At 47.2% G+C, this 21,797-nt stretch overlaps 1 protein-coding gene across 6 annotated transcripts in view; it reads left to right on the top strand.

Annotated features, from left to right (window-relative positions):
- Camta (Calmodulin-binding transcription activator) overlaps window positions 1–21,797 on the top strand; it is a 564,954-nt gene that overhangs the window by 456,710 nt on the left and 86,447 nt on the right. For all 6 annotated transcript variants that reach the window (XM_050167587.3, XM_050167581.3, XM_055064739.2 and 3 more), the window contains one exon: window positions 11,389–11,456. In XM_050167587.3, the coding sequence (XP_050023544.2) occupies window positions 11,389–11,456 (68 nt within the window). The remainder of the gene's footprint in view (window positions 1–11,388; window positions 11,457–21,797) is intronic.

Below are 21,797 nucleotides of genomic sequence, written 5' to 3'. Positions count from 1 at the left end.
CTGTGTTTCCAGGTTACGTGCATTTCGCTTGTCTCTGGCCCGCTCTTTGTAGGTGCACGAAGCATCGACGCAAGCCAAGTCGCAGGCCGTTGAAACGTATTTAATTTGGTAACGTGCATGTGACTGTCGCCGTGTGAACAATTTCAAGCCACGTCGCAATGGGTAATCGTTCTACGTGTCGTTTACAGCTTCGTTGTCCAGCCGCCTTTACAGTGCGGACTGGAGCCCAAGTTCTTTTTTTTTTTTTCGGAATTGCACACAGAGGCCACGTCCTGGCGTGTCATCCTCTAGTGCTATTTATCGCCTATTGCGTGTCTGTCATTCTGTCTTTGTCAAATGATCCGCCCCAACAACGTTGTTGTAGTGTCCCTGTGCTCCGAGTTGCCGAATAATTCGCCCTCGCGCCGCGATACGCTATAGCCTTCTGGTTAGCTCAGTTGGTAGAGCGACCGCCCCGGAAAACCGCTAATCCCAGATTCGATCCCAGAACCAGGACGAGTGTTTCTTCAGCTCCGAAGCTTTCTTCCTGAGAAAACTCTGTTGGTTTCCTTTGTGGCTTCGTGCTGTACTAGGATGGATGAAAATTTTTACCTTTCGTGAACGTTTGTCCACCTCGCGAGCTGCCGCAGAACCGACCTACCAACCGTTACGTAAACTTTGAAAATTTGCGAGAACTGGCCACCAGAGAGCCCTGGCTGCTTGAACTTGATCCAGAATAATCGCGCATAGCAGAGAAAGAGCAGATTATTTTTAGAAAGGCAAGGTCACAATAAAACTGTAACGAGAGATGACGTGGTGCTTTGACATAAGCGCAAGTATTGGTTCATATTCATAGGAAGTTTGTGCAGAATATAGCGACACTGCATGCGCAGCGAGCCTTCTCTGACATAAAGCTACCACCACTATGTAAATTGCACTAATTATATCCGTGCTGCTAATGATACAATACCGGATTCGCCTTAAGTGTTTATGGGTTGCACTGTAGAGAGGCGACAGTTATGATTCTAAAAAATAATAAGAAGCTTTCTATCCTGATTTTGTCATGATAATGCGTGTTACTTCGCTTGAAGCGCTTCTTCTCCATGACGCTGGCAGCTAAAACCAGTTATTATATGTAAGATTTATTTGAAGTACTAGATTTAGTCGGGTAGCGATTACCGTTATGTATGTTAGTGCTTTATTCTTGACATTGTAGCATTCTTTCTCATGTCATTTGCCACGTCGAATTGCTTCTCGCAAACATTTTAAGACTTCGATGTAAATAGTTTAGTTCACTGTTTGACCTGCAAGAACATACTCATGGTAAATCAATACTTTACTATCAAAGAACGCGACCAACGTTGGCTTTGTTCTCGAAGGTTGTCGTTCGACTTTTTTTCGAGCCTGGTGATCCATGACTCCGCCATTCAGCAATTTGACGCTTCGTGTGAGGATCATACTGGTAGCACCAACTGTCATCCCCTGCAATAATATTTGACACAAATGTGGGACCACGTCTGGCTCTATTCAATAGTTGAGCACAAATTCGTCGTCTGTTCTCTTTCTGATCGTCTGTTAGTGAGTGAGGGACGATATTTCCATTAAGTTTCCGTTTCCCTTAATCTTCTCGTCAAATCTTATTACACACATCACGATTCAAATTCAGTTCTCCTAATATCACACGCATAGTTACACGACGGTCTTCTTGCATTAACTGCCTTACACGCTCCACGTTTGCATCGTTATGGGCTGTAGACGGGCGACTAGCTCTGAGATCGTCTTGCGCTGAATCTCTGCCTTCACGAAACATTTTGTGCCACTTGAAAACACGACTTCTTGAAAGTGCCTCGCCTGCATTTGCTTGCTTAATGATGTTACACGTTTCACGAGGGGTTTTCCAGAACGTAACGCAAAACTGAATGTTCATTCTTTGCTCATAATCAGCATCCATTGTGTCACCTTATCTAATGCGGCAACAACCCGAACTGTGTGTTGCTAAGCACAGCACTGTCACCTGGTGAGTTTGCGTGGAAACATGGCCAAGCTGATGTCAAGGAAGAACACATACCAGTTAACATAAAAACATGTGTTCCTTTTTATTATTGCAAACTCAGAAATAAAAATGAATTGTCCTGGAACTTTTTTGACAACGGTTGTATTTTCGAACGAACTTCTGAAGCACTCCTGCATTTGAAGGTGTGTTCGTTTAGTTTCATTTTCCTCCGCTGATGGTGCATACCCACTGCGGGGCATTGGCCATGATTCGGATGGTATTAGGAAATTGCAGTTACCGCTAAACTTATCAGGATTGTCAGAAAGAAATAAATAAACAATAATGCATGAATAACTTATTTAAATGTCCCTGAAACAACTACATATTCCTACGTAAGCTTCGTCATGAACGTCTCTTTTCGGAGCGGCAAAGCACCTTCCTCAAAGATTGAGAGAAAAGTTCCTCCTCCACACCTCTACTATCTATTGACGTCTCCGGCGCGGTGATTTCGATATCAAATTCTTTGCCTCAATATATCGCTCTCGCCTTTGTTGTCTTCTTCCACAGCTGACTCTGATGCCGCTAATCATGCCAGCGTTCCCATACTGAGTAGTAAACCTCCGCATATGAACGTAGCTCCGTTTCGTTAAAAAAATGCGTTAAATATTACTTTCTTGGCGTATTTTAATATCGAGAAGCTTTGAGTTTTAATGCTATTGCAAACTATGAAAAAAAGTGAGTGTTCATCGTAGCGGATTGGGAGAAGCTCATATCGCCCTCCTATTAGCACTATTCGTCTTGTGCTTTCATCGCTTCGGCGCTTCTATGAGAGCTTCTTTTTCTTTATATTTCGATACTCATTCGAAAGCGGTCGATACATGGTAGTTTTGCGCAGTTGCCTTGCAGTTGCGAGCCACAGGCGTGACGACCGAGCAAAGGTTCGGCCGCCTAAATGCCTCGGAACGCCGTGACGTAAGGATGCTCGCCGCAGCCCTCACCCTCTTCGCCGCCTGACATCGCCGGCTCGTACCGCGCTCTCGCCTTGCGTCTGCCGACGACAGCCGCCATCTTGCATCACCGACTTCCGCGGATCCGTCCGGTTGGCAGATCCACCGCTGCCAACGACGTAAGGCCATCGTCTCGTCCCGCCCGGCTCTTTCGGCGCGGATGATCTCTCTCCGCGTCTTCCCGCTCCCGCAACTCGCCATCCGATGCCTGTCTATGTGTGCGCGCACGTTCTGACGTGCACGTGGGCTTTCGCAAGCTGGCCGGCTCAGGTTTCGATCGCTCCTAGCGGCGCCAATATTAGCGCGGGCTGTGCGGCGGATAGCCAGCACACGTCCTTGACGAAGTCTCTGAGCTCGTCTGGCCGCGTACAAACACCCGCCTCTCTTCTTTCTTTTTTTTTCTTTTTGTGCTGGATATTGACTCGTTCGGAGGGCTAAGAGGATAGGAACAACGTGTGTGTCGGCCGTTCGGCATCGCTGTCATGGTTGCCCGTTGGGCAACCGCTGGAGGACAGCTGCTAGGAACGGAGAGAGATAGAGAGGCTCGCACACTTGGCCACACGGTCTGTCTGCCGCCCCCCCCCCCCCCCTCCCCGTCATCCAATCTCGGCGTAGCAAAGCTTCCTTTCATCTTACTCTTTCTTTTTGTCGCTCATTTTCTTACAGAACACAACTCAAGCCTAGCATAACGCGCATGTGACAAACGCCTAAATTGGAAAATCGTCAAACCTCTGCGAGCTTCTGGTTGTGTTAGGTTGTTAGGAAAGTCTTGAAGTAATCTCCGTGTCACGCTGCATAAATTTTGCTGAGAGCATTAGTCCGTAATGGTAATCGTCCCCCACGCTTTGTCATAACGCTTTGTGACTTTTTCTCTTCCGTTTCAAATGGCATGACGGCATAGATAAGAGGAGTGTGAATTGTCTTACCGCAGTTTGCTGTCGCGCTCAAGTGATCTGCTGCTACTTGAGTACTGTCAGCGCCAAATGAAACGCGATCAGCGGAATGCGAGGTCGAAGCATAACTCAATGAATAGGGCGCGCCGTCCAGTCATCACAATTTACAGGCGCGCACATCTGCTTTGAATGCACTGCAACGACAAGGCTCCCCTTACACTGCGATATTTTCATTTTTTCTGCTTCTGTTTTATTTGAAAGCCAGAAAAGATTACCGCGCAGTAATGATGACTGTGCAAACTTGACCACGCGCATCGCTGTTTGCGTTTCATTTGACGCCGGTAGCACATATGGTTTGGCCGCTCTGTGCGGTAATAATCGCTCTGTACTGTGATAATTTATCTCCTGTTTTACAGCGAAGCTGTTTATGGCTAAGGTTCCGTGAAATTTTCATGTGTGCGAACAAAAACTATCATCATCAGCAATGGCTCGTGCCACAGCTTGTGCCTTCGTCGTCGTGGTCGTCTTCTTCCACAGCTGGCTCCGTTGCCGCTCATCATGCCAGCGTACTACCCATTGTACTACCCCTCCCTGTGCGAACGCGCTGATGGCACTGGCCCACTGCCAGGCGGTGCAGTGATTTCGGTCTCAAATTCTTTGCCTCAATATCGCAAAATGAAAACATCAATGTATATAACGAATATGTATAACGAATGCATAATACGAATGAACGCGAATGTATAAAACCCAGTGCCCTTCCACTCTCTGAAGAATGATCAGCAGTGAAGCTGTGTCCGTGGGCCCCTTAACGCCTGCTTCACCTCTGCCGCAGGTCGGCCCGGCATTGCACTATCTTCGGCATCGGCCCACGTATGGGGTGTTTTGTGTCTACACACGGACACGATCCTGGGCAACTATCCCTTAACAGATTCCCTGTAATTCACTGTAAAATGGTGTTTCTTAATTAATTTATTTATTTAATAATTCATGAGCACGCCGAGCGCGTTCGCGCGGCACCTCCGAGGGGCGCCAACGAGCCAGCTGTGGAAGAAGACGACGCTATAGCCAATCATGATGATGATAGTTTTGTGTTAACACACTACTGTCACGACCCTGGTACTGGCACGACCCTGGGAGAACTAGCCCTTAACGGCTCCGCTGTAGTAGGCAATAGCGTTTAAAATTCGTCCGATTAATTTTCCGTCATGCTTGTGGTTTCTACATCGGAAAGAAAAGAAGAAAGCGTGGTGCTCTCACTGGGGAATGAATATCTATAACTCGTGAAACGGAGTAAACACGCATTGCACACGCTGTCGATTCGCTAAAAATGAGAACAAAAACACACTGAGTCTATAGAGGGCCCGTATAGCGAAAGCGCCGAGTCGTTTACGGAAAGTCGTTAAAGCCGCGCCAACGCTTTGACGCGTACAACGCGGACTCGGGCGCGTTATTCGGTTCAGTGTGCTGGAAAAGTGCGCGATTCGGGCTGCCTCTGTGAAACGGTCACGTAAACACTTCTCCCACGCGGTGGTCTCCGTCGAAAATGCGTTTGCCTTCTTTTCGATATATACGTAGAAAAGAAGCTGAGCCACCGGAAACTTTCTGGCGGTGGCGGCGCTTATTTGATGAGCACATTCGAGTCACGGAAGGCTTTTCTTCGCCAGCGCCTATTGTTTGGAACTCGCCGTGCATGCACGTGACCTCAGCTTGCGGTTAAACGTAAGCGGGGAGAAGAGGAAAGAAAAAGAAGGAAAGCCTTTTTCGGGAATTCATAAACGGCGGTAATGTCCTTCCGTCGAGTCCGCTTTCTTATGTTTTTCCTCGCGGTGATATTGACTATCTCGGCGGCATCCCGGTCGTCGAAGCACAGCGTTCTTCGTCGCCTTTACACGGTCATTTCTCTTTCTTTGTTGTGCGGCGCACGTTATTGTATAGACGACCGCGCGCGTGCGTGTGTGCGTTTGTGCGTGTGTGTGTGCGTGCGTACATGTGTGTGTGCGTGTGTGTGTTGCACCCAAATGCTACAACCTTCTCTGAGATGGTAGCGCTGCAATCATTTTTGACCACAAGGTGGTGTTCTCCGTATTACATAAATTTCAGCACGTGAGCTTCTTTGCACGCCTAAGACACAGGAGCACGTCCGCCGTAGTCCGCATTCGAGTCTGCGACCTTGGCCTCAACAGCGCCGTTCAGTGTTCTCACCTACTCATTTTGGGAGAGCTATAAAGCACGAACCGCTACGCAACGGTTCTTGGGGCGCTTCGCAGTAACGTTCCTGGTAAAAAAAAAAAAAAGCAAGTCACCCCCATAGTCAAGCAACATAAACACCTGGGTGTATGCACAAACGAACGAAAGACATGCACCCACCAAAATAATCTGAAAATGAAACGGACGCCGAGATCAACAATAATTAAACATAGCGCACTTTGGGGCTACAATAAATGTGAGGTGGTACGTGAAATCTGGAAAGGGAGTGATTGTGCCAGCGATAACGCAATACCATTCTGTGCTCCAAATCGGATACTTGTCAGGGTTGGATGATAACCACATATCGGTTGGCCAGTTGGCCATGGGGGCCCAGGGTAAAACCACAAGTGAGGCAGTGCAGGGAGACGCGTGTTGGGCCTCTTTTGAAGTCAGAGAAGCGCAGAGCAAAACTAGTTTTTCAGAAAGACTCGGGAACTTGGATGGAAATAAATGGGCAGCTAGTGTACAAATATTTTTACGCCAGAAGCGTGGACACAGAATGGAGGAAGAAGTCTAGAAAGTTGGCAACCAGTAAGGGTAATTGAAAGTGTGAATAGTCGACTAGGAGCCATCAAATAGAAACTGAGAGGGGCAGAGACAGCTAATTGGATGACGAGAATGGCAACAACAAAGACCATGAAGATTTACAAGAATGGGAAGAAAGGAATTAGAAGGGAAAATATGTACGATAACACGAAGGGAAGCCCCTTGCTATTTGGGGTTCGAGCTGGTTGCCTAAAGACAAAAACATGCCGGACCAAATATTCGCAACAAAATGAGGCGCGTGCCTGCTGCAGCAAAACTCCGAAGATAACTCACCACATCCTGATGGAATGCGAATGTACTCACCCAGCGAGACACGTAGATAACGTGCACCCTCCAGAAGCGCAGGGATTTAAAGTATACGGAAGCATCAACCGGTCAGCAATCGAAATGAGCAATACACGTTTAGAGTATTGGTCGAAAATAAGCAGGGAAGAAATGTGATGGTACCCGATCTGTTACATGCATAGGTAACGATACAGATATAGAAGTTTTAACTCTTTCCGTACCGCGCCTATTGGGCATCGTTAGCCCGCTACCGATGGTTTAGAGCGTCACTTTCGATACTTTCCGCTCCGCTCAGGAGACACTGCGCTATCGGACGTGAAGGAGGAGAACTATTCTGTTGTTCTGTAAGCAGTTCATTTTTTTCACCCGGGCGGTGATTTTTGAAAGGGCTCCGAAGTTTTCGCGTTCGTCAAAGCAGAGAGTGAAAATGGCCGCCTGCTATCGATGGTTTGAAATGCCACTTTCGAGAGCTTCCGCGCCGCTCACGTACACTCTGCGTCATAGGACGTGAAGGAGAACTATATTTTCGTTTTCTAAGTAGTTCGCTTTTTTCCCGCCAGGGGTTAATTTTTTGAACGCCCTCCGAAGTTTGGCGATCGTCAAAGTAGAAAGAAAAAATGGTCGCCTCAGGAAGCGGCGCGCGCACTTGGAAAGATCCCAGATCTCGCAATTCCGCTGTGTTTGCGGCTGATTTTATAGATGGATCGAGCAGCCGCAAGTCTGAGGATGCTGCCTTTTCGTCGGACTTTGAGAGTGACAACGACACTCTATCTACCTCCAGGAAAATACGGCTGATGTATCCATGTAGGGATGTTTAGACAAGGAAGTTTAAAGCATGCTTGTAGTCTATTTTATATCAAATATGCTCATCTGAGTCTTCGTCAGAGGTGGAGAGATTTCCTATTTCGACGAGCTCTCACGTTCCCGCGTAGCGCCTCTGTCGCCTGCGACAGGCGATAGCCCGTTCAGCCAGTAGCCATATGGACCAGTATAGTGGAAGGATTCTTCTTCTGGAATTTTACCACGCTTCCGTTATTTATTATCATCCGTCCCACAGCATCATTGGTTTGTGCGACAGCGCACGGGTCCGAAGCTTATACAAACAGTGGTAGAAATTCTTCGTTACTTGTCACGTGGCCGCTGTCGTGTCCCTCTCCGTAGCTCGACGGCAGAATCCTTTTTCACTCTCATTATCGCGTCTGGTACAAACAAAAGACAAACCTTGGTAAAACTGTGTGCAAACAACTCCACTAATTATTAAAGGGAAAGTGAGACATCCACCCAAACGGAGCTAAGTGCTACAAAGGAAGCGTTTCCTTTGTAGCCCATAGCTGCATTTGGGTGGATGTCACTTTCCCTTTATTAATTACTTCTCTCCACCTTGCGGGTTTCCGCAGAACTATTGCATCAAACAACATCACTATACGCGAAGCCCCGGTATAAGCACGGACGAGCTCACTCAGCTCGCTCTGCAATAATGCGTGAGAAAGGCGTGGAGTATTTCCAGCTGCTTCCTAGCGAGAACTCTACTGGACCCTTGGGGCCTCGTACTATGCGTTCTGCGCTCTCTAACATTGCGACATCCGCTTAGGCCCTGTCACTAAACCCCGTGTGGTCATCTAATAAAAACCTTAAGGCTCTCCGGATTCGGGAATAGAGGTCAACTTCCTTCGCGAAAAGCAGCTGAGCACCTTTGAGATGCCTCGACCAGGCGACCCGCTTTTATGCGTTACCACGTGCGCTCCTGAATATTACTGATAGCGCACCCTGAGAAACGGCTTTCGGCATTCCGCATATGGAACATTTCGTCAGCGTATAGATCCGGTCGCTTCCACCGGGTTCGCGCTCTCTACGGTTGCGTAAAATGCTGCCATCGCAGTGTCATTCTGAAAATATTATGAGGAACGTCCGGGGGCGGGTCGCGCTAGCGGTCATGGGCTCGAGAGACCCAGCGCCTTGCGTATTCAGAACGGCAGCTGCCGAGCAAATAGCTTCGGCCCGCCCGAAGGCAATCAATTGCCGGGACGTTTGCGCGGCTTACAGAACTCCATTTCCACGCCGCCGTGCTGTAGCTATAGCGGGATGAACGTCCGAGTCGACTTTGCGCCCCGGGCCGTGCCTGTCGTTTCGACAGCTTCTTCGCTCGCCCGTCAGAAATTGAAACGCAGCCGACGGAAACTGACCTGTGCTCGTGACCTCAAATAGCCGCCTTCTGTTTTGTTTTTTGTCAAACGCGAAAATTTCTCGGAGCTCGCCTTGTGTCAGCGTATGTAAAGATGATATCGTAATACATAACTCACGAGCGCTGTCAGCTTCTCGTCTGCGCTTGTTCTTTGCGAGCGTGGCCTGGTTACGTCACCGCCCTGCTTGAGCATTCATCTGACATCATCTAGAATTCACAAGCGTCATGACGCGGGAGTGGAAGATTAATTATGCATGCAACCGGACTGCGTCGTGTGCTTTGTCCCATACCCGTGCCCCTCCCATGAAGCGCAATGGCGCACAGGCAGCCTGTTCTGCGTATTGTCTTTCAAATTTGGATTTGTAAAGAGAAGAAAGAAATGTGGAGCTGGGTTTAGTAGACAAGAGTGCAACGCGGCTGCGAGAACCATAAGGACAGATGTGAGCTGCAGCGGAGCATCTACCGCAGCCTCTCGCAGCCAGATCTGAGATCTGAGCAACCGTCCAACCGTGGCGTAAAGGAGCTGACTCCCCGAGGCAGAAGCTGCGAATGCGTCGACTACTTCCTTGTCGCTGACGCTTAGCGCATTCCGCCCTCGGGGAGCGTGTAGGGGCGTTCACGCTATAGTTGTCTTCTATGGAAGAGCCGCCCGCAGGGCAGAGTGCCCAAGCAGTGATATTCTAGACGCTTTTGTTCACAAAGTGCGTTAGAATATGCCTCGACATTACAGCTTTTCGTCGCCCTTTCTCTCTATATTGTGTGTGTGTGTGTATGTGTGTCTTGTGTGGCTGGCGCTGTATAGTTGCTTCGCACGCTGGTGAGCTCGCGAATTTTGAGCGCACTGTATTGTCGTGATCCTCGATGAATGAGAGGCTGGATCTTTGGGCGAGATGCAGTGCAGCAGACGTCAAGCACGGAGCCCTGCTTGCCGTCTACACACGCTCACAATGGTTGATGTAACTTACGCGGCTCCGTAAACCCGCACGGAACTGTGTAAGCAACACTCCAATATGTGTTTGCTAAAAAAGCGAACAAATAAACAAATAATATACAAATGATAAACAAATCTGTGAAACTATTGTGGTTCTACCATTTGGGGTGCACCTTCTAAGCTTACGTGAAAAATGTTTCCTGGAAGTTAGACGATGTCAGAGAGCGCCGCCACCTCATACCTTCCCTCCTCACCAAACCCATCTTTTCTGAATAGTGTACGCGTGTTATGATGCGAGCGGCTTGTCCCCACACTTGCCGATTATGCGTGTTGGTTTGCGTGGTGCGTGTCTCTTCATTTACATCAACTCGACGTGAGCGGATCGAGTCAGAAGACGAGCTGACCCCGACCCGACCCGACCACATTTACATGCATCTCGGCAAGCAGGTCGGGCGAGCTAACCCACCCCTTGTTGACTGGTTGTACTAACTCGCCTCGACACTTGCTCGACCCCTCCCGCTAGCGTTTAAATGTACCCGACGGCCGGATTGCGGCCCGACAAGCCAATTCAACCCTACTTTATCGGATTCATGTAAAAAGTTCGCCCATTTCTTCTGATCCACAAGGGCTTATCCTCCTATTCGCCCCTGCGTGACAATTTTCTCGGCACGCCCAGGCACAAAGATCAAGCGCAGAATGCTTTTTATGGAAGGCGCTTCTCCTGCATTGCTTACGTTGTTGGTTGGTTAACGCGTTTACTACAAGCGGGGTTGGCCTGGCAGTGCAGGCCGGCAGTTTCTTCGCCTGTGCGTCTCTTTCGCTCTTCAGTAACCTTCCTGCTACCACACTTCAATGAGTTCAGTGTTGCGTAGATTAGAAGGCGTGAGACCTCCTAACGCATGCACTACCCTCGACCCTTCGGGGAACGTTATCTGCTGCTGTTGGAAAGCCTCTCGTTTGCAGCTTGTTAAGTTCTTCCCTTTGGGATTGAAGTGCCGGCTGTACCGAATAAAGTACTCTACGTCGTCAGTTACTGTCAATGCCGCCATTAGCTTAACAAACAGCCCTGTGAGAATGCGAGCGTTACAATTTAAAAAAAAGGAGGCCTATTAGCAGATTGCAGCCCCGCCTCGTACATGGAGCTAGACTCGATCCTTTTGCGCGTGTCATCAACTCTTCATGGGACGTGCGTGGTTGCCGGTATGACGAGCCATGATCAAGTGATCGATGGGGCGTCGCCTCTGACAGTCTATCTTTTGTACGTGTGGATGAGACCGAAGATTGAATTCGCCGTTTGATTTTCTTCTACTTCTTTCTTCTTCCAGGAAATCGCCGCTATCCTTATCAGCTTCGACAGGCATGAGGAGTGGTTATCCCGGGAGGTGAAGATACGGTGAGTGTTATCTACGTTCTTGCTTACCTGCCGTTCTTCCTTCCTTTTTATGGCAATACCATTTATACTGACACTCCAAGCGAATTTTCGCCGTTTCCATCGCCGTTGCTGTGATGTTATGTATAGGTATATGTAAGCTATATGTTTATTTGTGCCGTATGCAAGATCGATGCTACACTATTCAACAGGCAAAGGTGCCAAAACCTGTTTTATGGTCTTCGCTAAATTATTCGTCAGAATATTTATTTTTTTTCAATAGCAGAGCGCAAACAGAGTTCGTGAACCATTTCATTCATAGCGCGTGCCTTTCATCTTAAACCTTCTCAGACTACTAAAAACTATGGAACAGTATTAGTGTTCATTTCACTGCCGCCGCTCTTTACGGGCAGCGTAGTGGCCCCTGTGCGATGCCATTACAGGCCTTACACGGCGCGATAAAGCATTTAAGGGTGCCAGAAATTTCGGCGAACCCGCGTATGTCGCGTCCGCGTAAGGCGAACTCGCGTACACTTAGGACACCGTCGACCGAACAGTTCAAGCGCAGCACTAAGCCTTGCAGTCGCTACCAGTGCTTCGATGTTAGGGCAAAACTGCAATTTGTTTTCCTATCTTCCGTTTCTACTTTTGAAGTAATAATCAATCAATCAATCAATCAATCAATCAATCAATCAATCAATCTTTTATTTTAGGGCCAGAAGGAGCCGTGGGACCTTTGTATTGAATAATAATAATCATAATAAGAAGAAGAAGAAGGAGAAGAAGAAGAATCAGACAAACAATCAATCAACCAATCATTTATTTACAATACCCAGGAACAACCATAAGGTCTGAGTGCTGGCTCACGTATACACTAAAAAACACCTGCAGGCGAATATAAACAAAAAATAACAATCAATAAAAAGAACAATATTGAAAAATATACAACGAAGCGCAAGGTAAATACAAAAGAAGAATAAGCAGAAGGGCAGTTGAACAATATGTGAAAATATGAAACAGCAACACAAAGCTCGGAAAAGAACAATGACAGTGAGTTATGAAAAATACCTAAATCATGAAACTAAGCGTTATAAAGACTCAGTATTCTGTGAACGGTTCAGTGTTGGGGACGACAGGCAGGTACACGGAAATGTATATATTATCTGGTGATCTTGCGCGGCATACGAAACAAGATACAGCTGAGGAGTTCGGGGCAGGGGAGGCTACCGTGAAAGAATCTGAAAAGAAAAAGAAGGTCAGCGCGATTACGTCGGCAGCGAAGTAAGGGCAATCACAATAATCCAGTAGTGCTAGAACAAAGTCCAGTGTCCGTGTTAGCAACGCGGCGATGATATATCCTTAGAAACTTTTTCTGGACCCGATCTATAGCGTCACTGTTGTATCTAGCATTGTTGGATCTTATTATTGACCTCACTAAAGCCTTTGATTCCATCAGTCATAAAATTCTTGCAACTAAACTAACTGATTTAAGAATTGTTTGACCAGTACTAGCCCTCATAAAAAGTTACTCATTGGCGAAACGACAAATTGTTTATATTTCTAGAGTATTCTCTAACTTCAGAGTTACGACAAAAGGCGTACCTGAAGGCTGTGTAATTGGACCGCTTCTATTTCTGATTTACATTAACGATATCGCCAAGTGTTTTTATTACTCCATACCTTTTCTTTATGCAGACGACACGACAGTAGTAACAGTAGATTTATCAATTCCTTCCCAACTACAAAGCTTAGTAATGACCTCATGAACTTGACAGAATGGTGCGAATTCAACTCTCTCTAGATGAATCCATCTAAAATTACATTTATGATCTTCAACGCCGCCTCTAAAGCTTCATCCTACTCTCCAATAATTATGTTTCAATTACTTAAATTATATGCTCTTAACCAATGTTTCTTCTTAGGCGTTATTTTAGACTCAAATTTAAAGATACTCTAAACACATATTGCACCTAAAACAAAAAAAAAACGGCCTATGGGATAAGAACCCTAATAAATGCGCGACGATACTTTAGCGGTCCTACTTTACTATCATTATACCACGCCTTCATACACAGCCATTTTAGTTACTGTGTATAATCCTAGGGTAATACGTATCCCATACATTTACTTTAATTACAGCATTTACGGAACCGAGCCATCCGGTTAATCACCGTCAGTCCTTTCCGCGCCAGCGCCCTTGCACTCTTCCGTGAATATAAAATCCTTCCGTTAGCACTTATGGTTAGATATCACCTAAGCGTCATACTAGTCAAGACTATAAACAACCTCACTCCAATTAATGTATTTGACAAGGTATGCCTTTACAATTCGAATAACACCAGGTTTGCTTTGAATAATGACTTTCTGCTACCAAAAGTACGCAGTAGCTATGGGAAACACGCGGCCCTATTTGCAGCTGTAGCATTTTAATAACCTACCAAACTATTTCAAGCAATGCGTATCCTTTGTTACATTTAAGAAAAAACAAATCATGTTTCTAAAAGAAGGTCGAGTTGATTCTCAAGTTTACTAGTACTGTTTTGTTGCATGTAAATTGTGTTTAATAGTTGTGCTTACTAGACGTTGCTAACGTACTGTCACGTGGTAGTGATCGTCAAGAACACAGTAGCAAAACTGGGAATAACTAAACTGACTTTTATTCGGCGAACTTGTGCCCAGAAAAGCAAGTTACACTCAAAGCACAACGATAGCGGCGAACACAGTCGGCGATCGTCGAAATCTGATGAGTGGGTCAAGTGCGTCGGCTTTTATGCATGACTCATCGAGGGTTCCAGCGAAATCGCTGATGACCGCGTGCCTTCCAGAAAGTACTACACAAAGTTCAGCAGCAGCAGACAGCGGATAGACCCATCGATAACATTCGAGAAAGTTCCGATACATGCAGCCGCGTCCTGCGCTGAGCGATAACATTTGTCAGACGGTGAAACGCAGTCACCCGATAAAGTTAATCACTGTTGGTTACCCACTTCTCTTCATGCACCTCAAAACAGGAGCTCCCTTGCAGTCTTCAGCTATGGTACCTCCTTCTGTATATTCAACCCAAGACCTAGCACATTTGCAATAATACACGTTCTTTTAACTCTTTCATATTACTTTATATTATTTATATCATTATATCTTTTTAAAGTTTATACATCAGGGCAGTTATAAGTTGAGAACCAGTGGAGATATTTAGAGCGTTTAGGACTGTACTGGGGAATGTATTTGCGCACACTGCTCAAAACAAGCTCCGTATACTGATCTAGTTGGTCATCAACATTGCTTTTGTATGTTACCAGTGACCACACGGCGGTGGACAAGAAATGTTGCACAAAAAACGTATATTTACAAATCTTTACAAGTAAGGCGAGCAGCACAGGAGTCACAGCAGCCAAGATGGCCAGGAGCAACCTCTACGTCTTCTTCATCGATGCCGGTCTAATGCGACAGACTTCTGTCTCGCGCCAATATAAACCAACATAATCGCCTCGCTCGAAAGCAAAGCGTGAGGATTCACTTATGCCACTAGGCGAGCTCTTCCTCGGGGCTGACACAGAGGCGATGAGCGAAATTTATCGGGACGCACAAAGGAAATGTTAGAACGAGAGGCATCTATAACTTGAGCATTCTAGAGGCAGTCTTTGACGTTGCTACAGGAACTGGCGATCAAGTTATGCTGCTGAAGGGAATAGAAGCACAGACAGTCAAACAACATGCCGCGTTTCTTTCCTTTTTCTACAATCTAATGATTGCAGTGTGAACATTTAAGTGTGTTTCAATCAATCAATCAATCAATAATAATAATAATAATAATAATAATAATAATAATTTCGTAATTCATTTGATAATTTACTTACTGGTAAAAATACAGAAACTTACATCTGCGTAGTATACATAAGGAGGTCCCCTTGTCGAATACTAATAATAATAATAATAATTCACTGACGATTTCGATACTCCCTAATGCGAAATTTGAGCGCAGCTCTATACGTGTTTTCATTTCGTGATATATTCGCTGGCGCGGACAGTTGACTCGTGCGGCACGTTGCGAACGGAGCGAAGAGTGGCGCGTCTGTCTCGCTAATCGCGAGATCGCGAGAGACAACGAGTAGGTGACGCGTGGGCACGATTCACAGGAGCCGCCACAAACAGACCTCCGCTAATACAGCGCTTTGTTTTCATATGTAGTATCGTTGGACGCGCTCGCCGCGCGCCATCGGTGAACAGACGACGCGCGATACTCTGGCACCATCTTGTAGCCGTCGTCGCCGCAGAGCGGCACTGCGCTTTTCTTGTTAAGCTTTCGCCATACCCTCCTTCTCGACTTTCCGGCTCGTGCTTTCGATGTAGCCTCCTCCTCCGCTTTGCCCCTCACGCTCTCTTCGCTTTTCATCTCCCGCTGCGCTCCGCTTTCGCTCTTTCATCCTTCGCTCTGCTCGTTCGCTCCGTTACGCCGACGATACCGACGCCGAAGCATGCCAACGTTCAACGTAGGAACGGGCGCTTAAGAGCTGCGCACTAATATGCTACCCACGACCAGTAGTTTCGGCAAAAATTTGTTAATTGATCACAACAATAGCACACGCTAAATAAATAGAAAACTCTTCATATTCTTTTAAGCAACACCTTGATTTTAGCCAGCCCAGAGCATCAACACTTGCGCTGTACTCGCGAATTATCACACTATTTAACAATACTCACCAATCGTTACATCATTAATTTATAGCTTCTCTGCATTACACACTTGCTCCAACTCATTTCGGCACCGGTCATTGCTCAAATAGAGTCAAGTGCTCTCTGCACATACTTGTGTAAGAGAAAGAGGGAGGGAGTGGGGCTTTCCTTTTGTGCGTGTTTTCACCATGAGAGCCCTGTCTAGACTTCTCATGTCAAAAGATGAGCAAGCTGCGCTCGTACGCATTGACTGCCGAAATTACTTCACCGCCCTTAGTTTAGTTAATTGGCGCGCAGGAAAGTTAGCTTTACGATTATGAAAAGGGTTCATCGTGTAAGTCATCACACCAATCGCCCTTCGCATGCTTACTTACTTGAAATTATAGACTAGCACAACCACTTTTTTTATACATCCCTCCCTCGAGTTGACAGATACTACGGCTTTGAGCGTAATGTCTCTAACCACACCATATGCCGCACCATAAGCAGGCGTTTCGGGGCCGAAATTTGGAAACTGTTGCGTGTCTAAACATTCCTGCAGAAATTGTGGGTACGCTTTTACCAGTGGAGCATTCAATTCTACATTTGAGTCTTCTATACTAGAAACCTAATAACTTAAAAGTAAAGTATTACATTTGCATATTGCTTTGGAGATTGCTCATTTGTACGTACCAGACATTCCCCCACTTTCAACGCCACTAATAGGGAACTGTTGAAAAAAACTGCTTATTTATCTCACTTGCACTGTGTTACAAATTGTGTATAAGCGCACCGTGTTGTGGTTGTATGTGTACGTCGCTTCGTTAGCTGGCATTTCTGTGTCGACATTTCTTTCTTTGCGAAAACACCCGTGTACTTAGATTTAGGTGCACGTTAAAGATCCCCAGGTGATCGAAATTTCCGGAATCCTCCACTAGGGCGTGCCTCATAATCAGAAAGTGGTTTTGGCACGTAAAACCCGATAATTTAACTTTAATTTTACTTTACGTATAATATGAAAACTCGTGGTGACTTTTCGAGGTCCGCTCCTTGCTCTCCTTGCAGTGCGTCCTCGGGTGAAAATATTTTTTGTTATTACTCGCTCTTTACTGAACCCACATTTATTACTTTGCTTAGGACGGCTTCGCCGGTGCTTCGAATGTTCCGAACCCTTATCTGTTTCAACGACCAGTAAGCGTCGCGCAAGCGACATGCGAAAGAGGTTAGCGTAAGGGAAGACTGCCCGGAGGCTCGAAGAAACCAGATAGATGAAGCACTTGCATTCGGAAACGTGACTCTGCCGTCCATCCTCGGCTGTAGTTCCGACATGCCGCGAGATCCTCCTCCACGCGCGTGCGCTGGTTCTGTCTCTCTTTTTTCTTCTCTCCTTTTTCTTCTCTTTTTTTCTTCCTTTTCTTCTTCGTCATACATCAGCTGTGGCCGGAGGTGTGCGTGTGTATGCGTGTGTGAGCGTGTGTGGTATTCCATCCCCTTCTGCCAAATAGTTCCACTGTTTCTGTGGCTTCCATTTCTTTTCTTCGTCACGCGTCAGCTGTAGCCGGGCCTGTGTGTTTGTGTGGTGGAGGGGGGGGGGGTGAAAGGATCGCGGTGGTCGTCCGTTTCCCGAATCGCACGTCAGTGCTCGATGTTGGCGCGTGCCGAGCCGTGTACTGATCGATGGAGGCGAGCCCCGGTCCACGTTCCGTCCTACTTCCGCCGCCGCCAGCATCTGCCGCCACCGACCGAGTTGTGCCGCACGTGCTCGGGGGGGGGGGGGGGAAAGCAAACGGGTGAGGCAGAGAGATTACACTCCGTCTCGCCAACTCCGTGCACTGCACCGAAGGCTGTATTACACTCGTGTCATGTTTTGATGCGTAGCTATGTTACGTATGTTGTGTGTCCTGCCACGTACCGAGTGTAGATACGTCAGCCGTCTCGTCTGCAAGGATGCCAACTTCTATGCGTGATCTCGGATTCTTATGTATAGCTTCACGTAGTTGCGGAACGGCGTGCGTTTCTGAGCGTCCTTCTGATTCACGGGCGGCGCTTGGCGAATGTTCGTTCTCTCCGACTGCTGTCAGCGCTTTTAGTTTTTGTATGCCTTTCGAAGAGGAGTAGCCGGCGCCCACTAAAATCGGTAGCTTTCCTTCTAAATTCGTGTCAATAAAGAGAAAGCCAATCAACAACGAGAGCCGACTGCGCGTTCTGATAAGGAAGGAGTGGATTTCCCGTTGTGCGCCACTGGTCCTTCCGTGAAGCCTCTGTTTAACCGGCGTCGCACGGAGGGCTGGTTCGCTGACGGGGCCCACAGCTTACTCTGCACTGCATGGAGTTACTGAGGTGGAGTATTGGCAGAAGACCGTCCGACGTGTATATCGAGAAAGGGTGAACTCGGAGGGGGAAGGTGGAGGGGAGGGGGGATCCGACTTGTGGCTGAGGAAGAAAGATCGCCGGATGCTAGAACGTCCCGATGCTCTTGCCCGTCCTCGGGAATGCCGGCAGCGCTAGGAGAAGGAGAAGAGAAACGGGCGGAAAGTGGATGGCGGCGCGTTCGTCTCCTCCTCTTGTCGTTCTAGCGTGCTTGCTTGCCCGTGGCTTCGACGTATAGGGGCGCCCGCTGACACCGTCACTCGGTGCTGTGCAGATGACTCGCAGACCGCAGTTTTCTGCGCTACACTCTCTTTGTAGTGCACGTAGAGAGAGGGCACCGCGGGATCGCTGCGGTGCTTTATTTACTTTACGAAGGGGCAACGTTGGAACGCCGCTGCCCGTTTATGAGATGTTACGAAGTAGGAAAGATAAATGAGCGAGACGAAAGGCCGGCCGCTCTGGCAATACGACGAGGCGGTAAAAGGCAGTGTTGAAATTTCTCTAAAATGAGAAGTGGAGGAAAGCCATAAGATGATCTAGTCGGAGAGGAAATCTTGTGAGAACAAAATTAGTTTAAATAAACAACTGAATAACTGATAAATTGAAACTCATTTTTGATTCAATTTGATAATTGAAAGACTTAATTGCGTGTGACAAAGGCACCTTCAGGTGCCTTTGTCACACGCGAATAACAATAATGATGATGATGATGGTGATGATTATGATGATGATGACGATGATGGTGGTGGTGGTGGTGGTGGTGGTGGTGGTGGTGGTGGTGGTGGTGGTGGTGGGGGTGGTTGAGGAGGAGGAGAGGGAGGGGGAGGAGGTAGAAAGAAACAGCATAATTCAATTTATTTTTAAGGAATGGCGACTGGATGAGCCGGCATCACTGGAGAAACGAAGGGCGGCCGAATATATTCAGCGACATGGAATGTATCGCTATGCCATGCCGCCCCGCATATTTAGTTGGTCACTCGGATGAGGTATTTCCCGACAGTTGCGACTACAGTTGTATTGACACGTTGGCCGCGCGTTGTGGAAAACGTTTCACTCACTCGATATCCGTGGCACTGTCACTGACGCCTGCACGGAGTTTAATATAAGTATCTGCTGAGACCACAGGGCGGAGTGAGCGAAGCTTCCGGCGAGCCGTGCCGCAGGAGGCCCGCGAAAGCACTCCTGTGGCGCTCATCTTAAACAGCGGGGCAGAGAAAAGAAGCCAGTGCCGCTATTGCTCAAAAGTGCAGCAACAACAGGGATCGGCGGGATTTTACGTGCCAAGTCCGTATTTCGGGCTTTTGCGGACGCCGTTGTGAGTGCACGTAGATCCGTCGGATTTATCTTCACCACTTGGGTTTCTTCACCCACTTACCTAACCAGCATTCGACACAACGACGTTGGCACTGAATCACCGCAGCTGCCATATAAGCACGAGCAGTGGAAGAAACTGTGTGCCACCTCGCTATCCGGTCTTGCATGCCGCAAGCTACGCAGTTTGACAAATTATGTATCACTAAGCACAATTGCGAATCGAGAAAGCTCGTGTCGTGGACAGGACAGATTGTGGCTGTTTGCCTCCGGGCTCAAGTAACATTCTAGTGATTAAACATATTATAAAGAAACATATTATACGTATTATGATATTATATTATATATTATAAAACAATTTTAGCCCTGTATGTGTCAGATGTGCCTTTCTGTTGTCCTTGTTCAGCTTGCGCTACAACAAAATAAGATATGCCGTACAAACAAGCCCTTATAGCCATCCTCATATCTTTTAGTTTGTACAATCACACCGGCGCATTCTTGTCAGAATGAGAATCATGATTATTATGAAAATTTTGGCAATTTTACATGTATTTAGTGTACAGAAGCAGGTCCCATAGTCGAAAACTGCATCGGCACCTCCTGATACAGTATTTCTTCAGTTTTCCTCCTGATACCTTCTGCCTACCCTGACTGCGAGAAGCATCCTATTATGATGCGGAGGATGAAAGAGGTGTGTCAACAGCACTTTTCACGAGCGCGTTTGAAGTCGGGAATAGCGAAACGACGACAAGTAAAACACGTGCACATAAATATTTCGTGGTGCAGTAAGCGGCTAAGACGCCTAGTGCTCGAAGGCTGATTTTCTCGCTTTTCTTTTATGAGCGCATATTTCCGTTCCTTTGCCATTGACCTGCCTCATTCACGGCTTCGCTAAGCGCGTCACAGACGGGAACGCGAGGAACGGACGACACTGGTGCTTCGTAAACTTTGTTAACTAACTTAAGCCTTAGTAACGGCATCACTAGTATCGGCGCTTAGTCATCCTTATTGTTTTCGCCATGTGCCCTACAGTCACGTCGGCGCTCGCGTCGGCGTTGCCCTCTTTCTGCACTGCGCTGGTTACAGCCATCGATCCGCACCAGTTAGCACGATCGCAGTGTTTGCGCCGCTGTCTGAAGCAGCTCCGAAAGGAATCCATGGTCAAAGTGCCTACCTAACTACGCTCACCTCGGGTATTTGCTAGACCTGTCTAGGTTTTAGCGCACTTCGGCTCTTGTTGAATTTGATACCGCCAAAATTACGGATCCGAACACTTCGTTACGCAGTGGCAGAGCCAGAGTTTACTTGACTCTGAGTCGGTTACTGGTCGTTGGTAGTATGACTGCGCCGCTTCACTACGTGCACCGAAAGGTTAGAGCTAATTGAACTTAGGGCAACGGTGCAGAATTAACTTGTGAATACAATGAACCATGGAGGTCGCATCTTGTTTGGGAAATGGGCGTTGGAATTGGTTAATTTTTTTTAGTTACGCGTTTCAGGGAGTGCATACGCATTAAAAACGCAGTCGATAGTCGGCGCTTGTCTGTCTCCCCCCTGCTCCTTCCGTATTTTGCGAAGCTTTTTCCTTTCACGTATACTGTTTCGAAAATGTTTCTTCGCGTTCTAGCGAACCACCTTCTTGCCGTTACGAACTTATTCCGAGCTCGTTCGCATATTTTATGTGTTCCATTGAGCACTACGCGTATTTCACCAGACAGCTTTCCGAGTGTTGATTGGTACTTCCGCCCCACTCTCTCTCTCTCTCTCTCTCTCTCTCTCTCTCTCTCTCTCTCTCGGTCCTTTTTTTTTTTATATCAGCTCGGATCTAACGAATGTTTGGAGCAAAGAGAGCAGAGCCCAGTGTGCGACCGTTACCAAACTCTCTCGTTTATTTATTTATTTATTTATTTATTTAGTTAGTTAGTTATTTGGCAGCCAGTTGTAACTTTGATAATGCAATTAGTGATTCTGTCGTTGCGCCCTTTTTAGTAAAGAGAGGCAGCCAAGTGTTGCGTCCATTTCACGAAGCGC

This window comes from Dermacentor andersoni, chromosome 3 (assembly GCF_023375885.2).
Source record: "Dermacentor andersoni chromosome 3, qqDerAnde1_hic_scaffold, whole genome shotgun sequence".
NCBI lineage: Eukaryota > Metazoa > Arthropoda > Arachnida > Ixodida > Ixodidae > Dermacentor > Dermacentor andersoni.
This window is presented reverse-complemented; position numbering and strand designations above follow the sequence as displayed.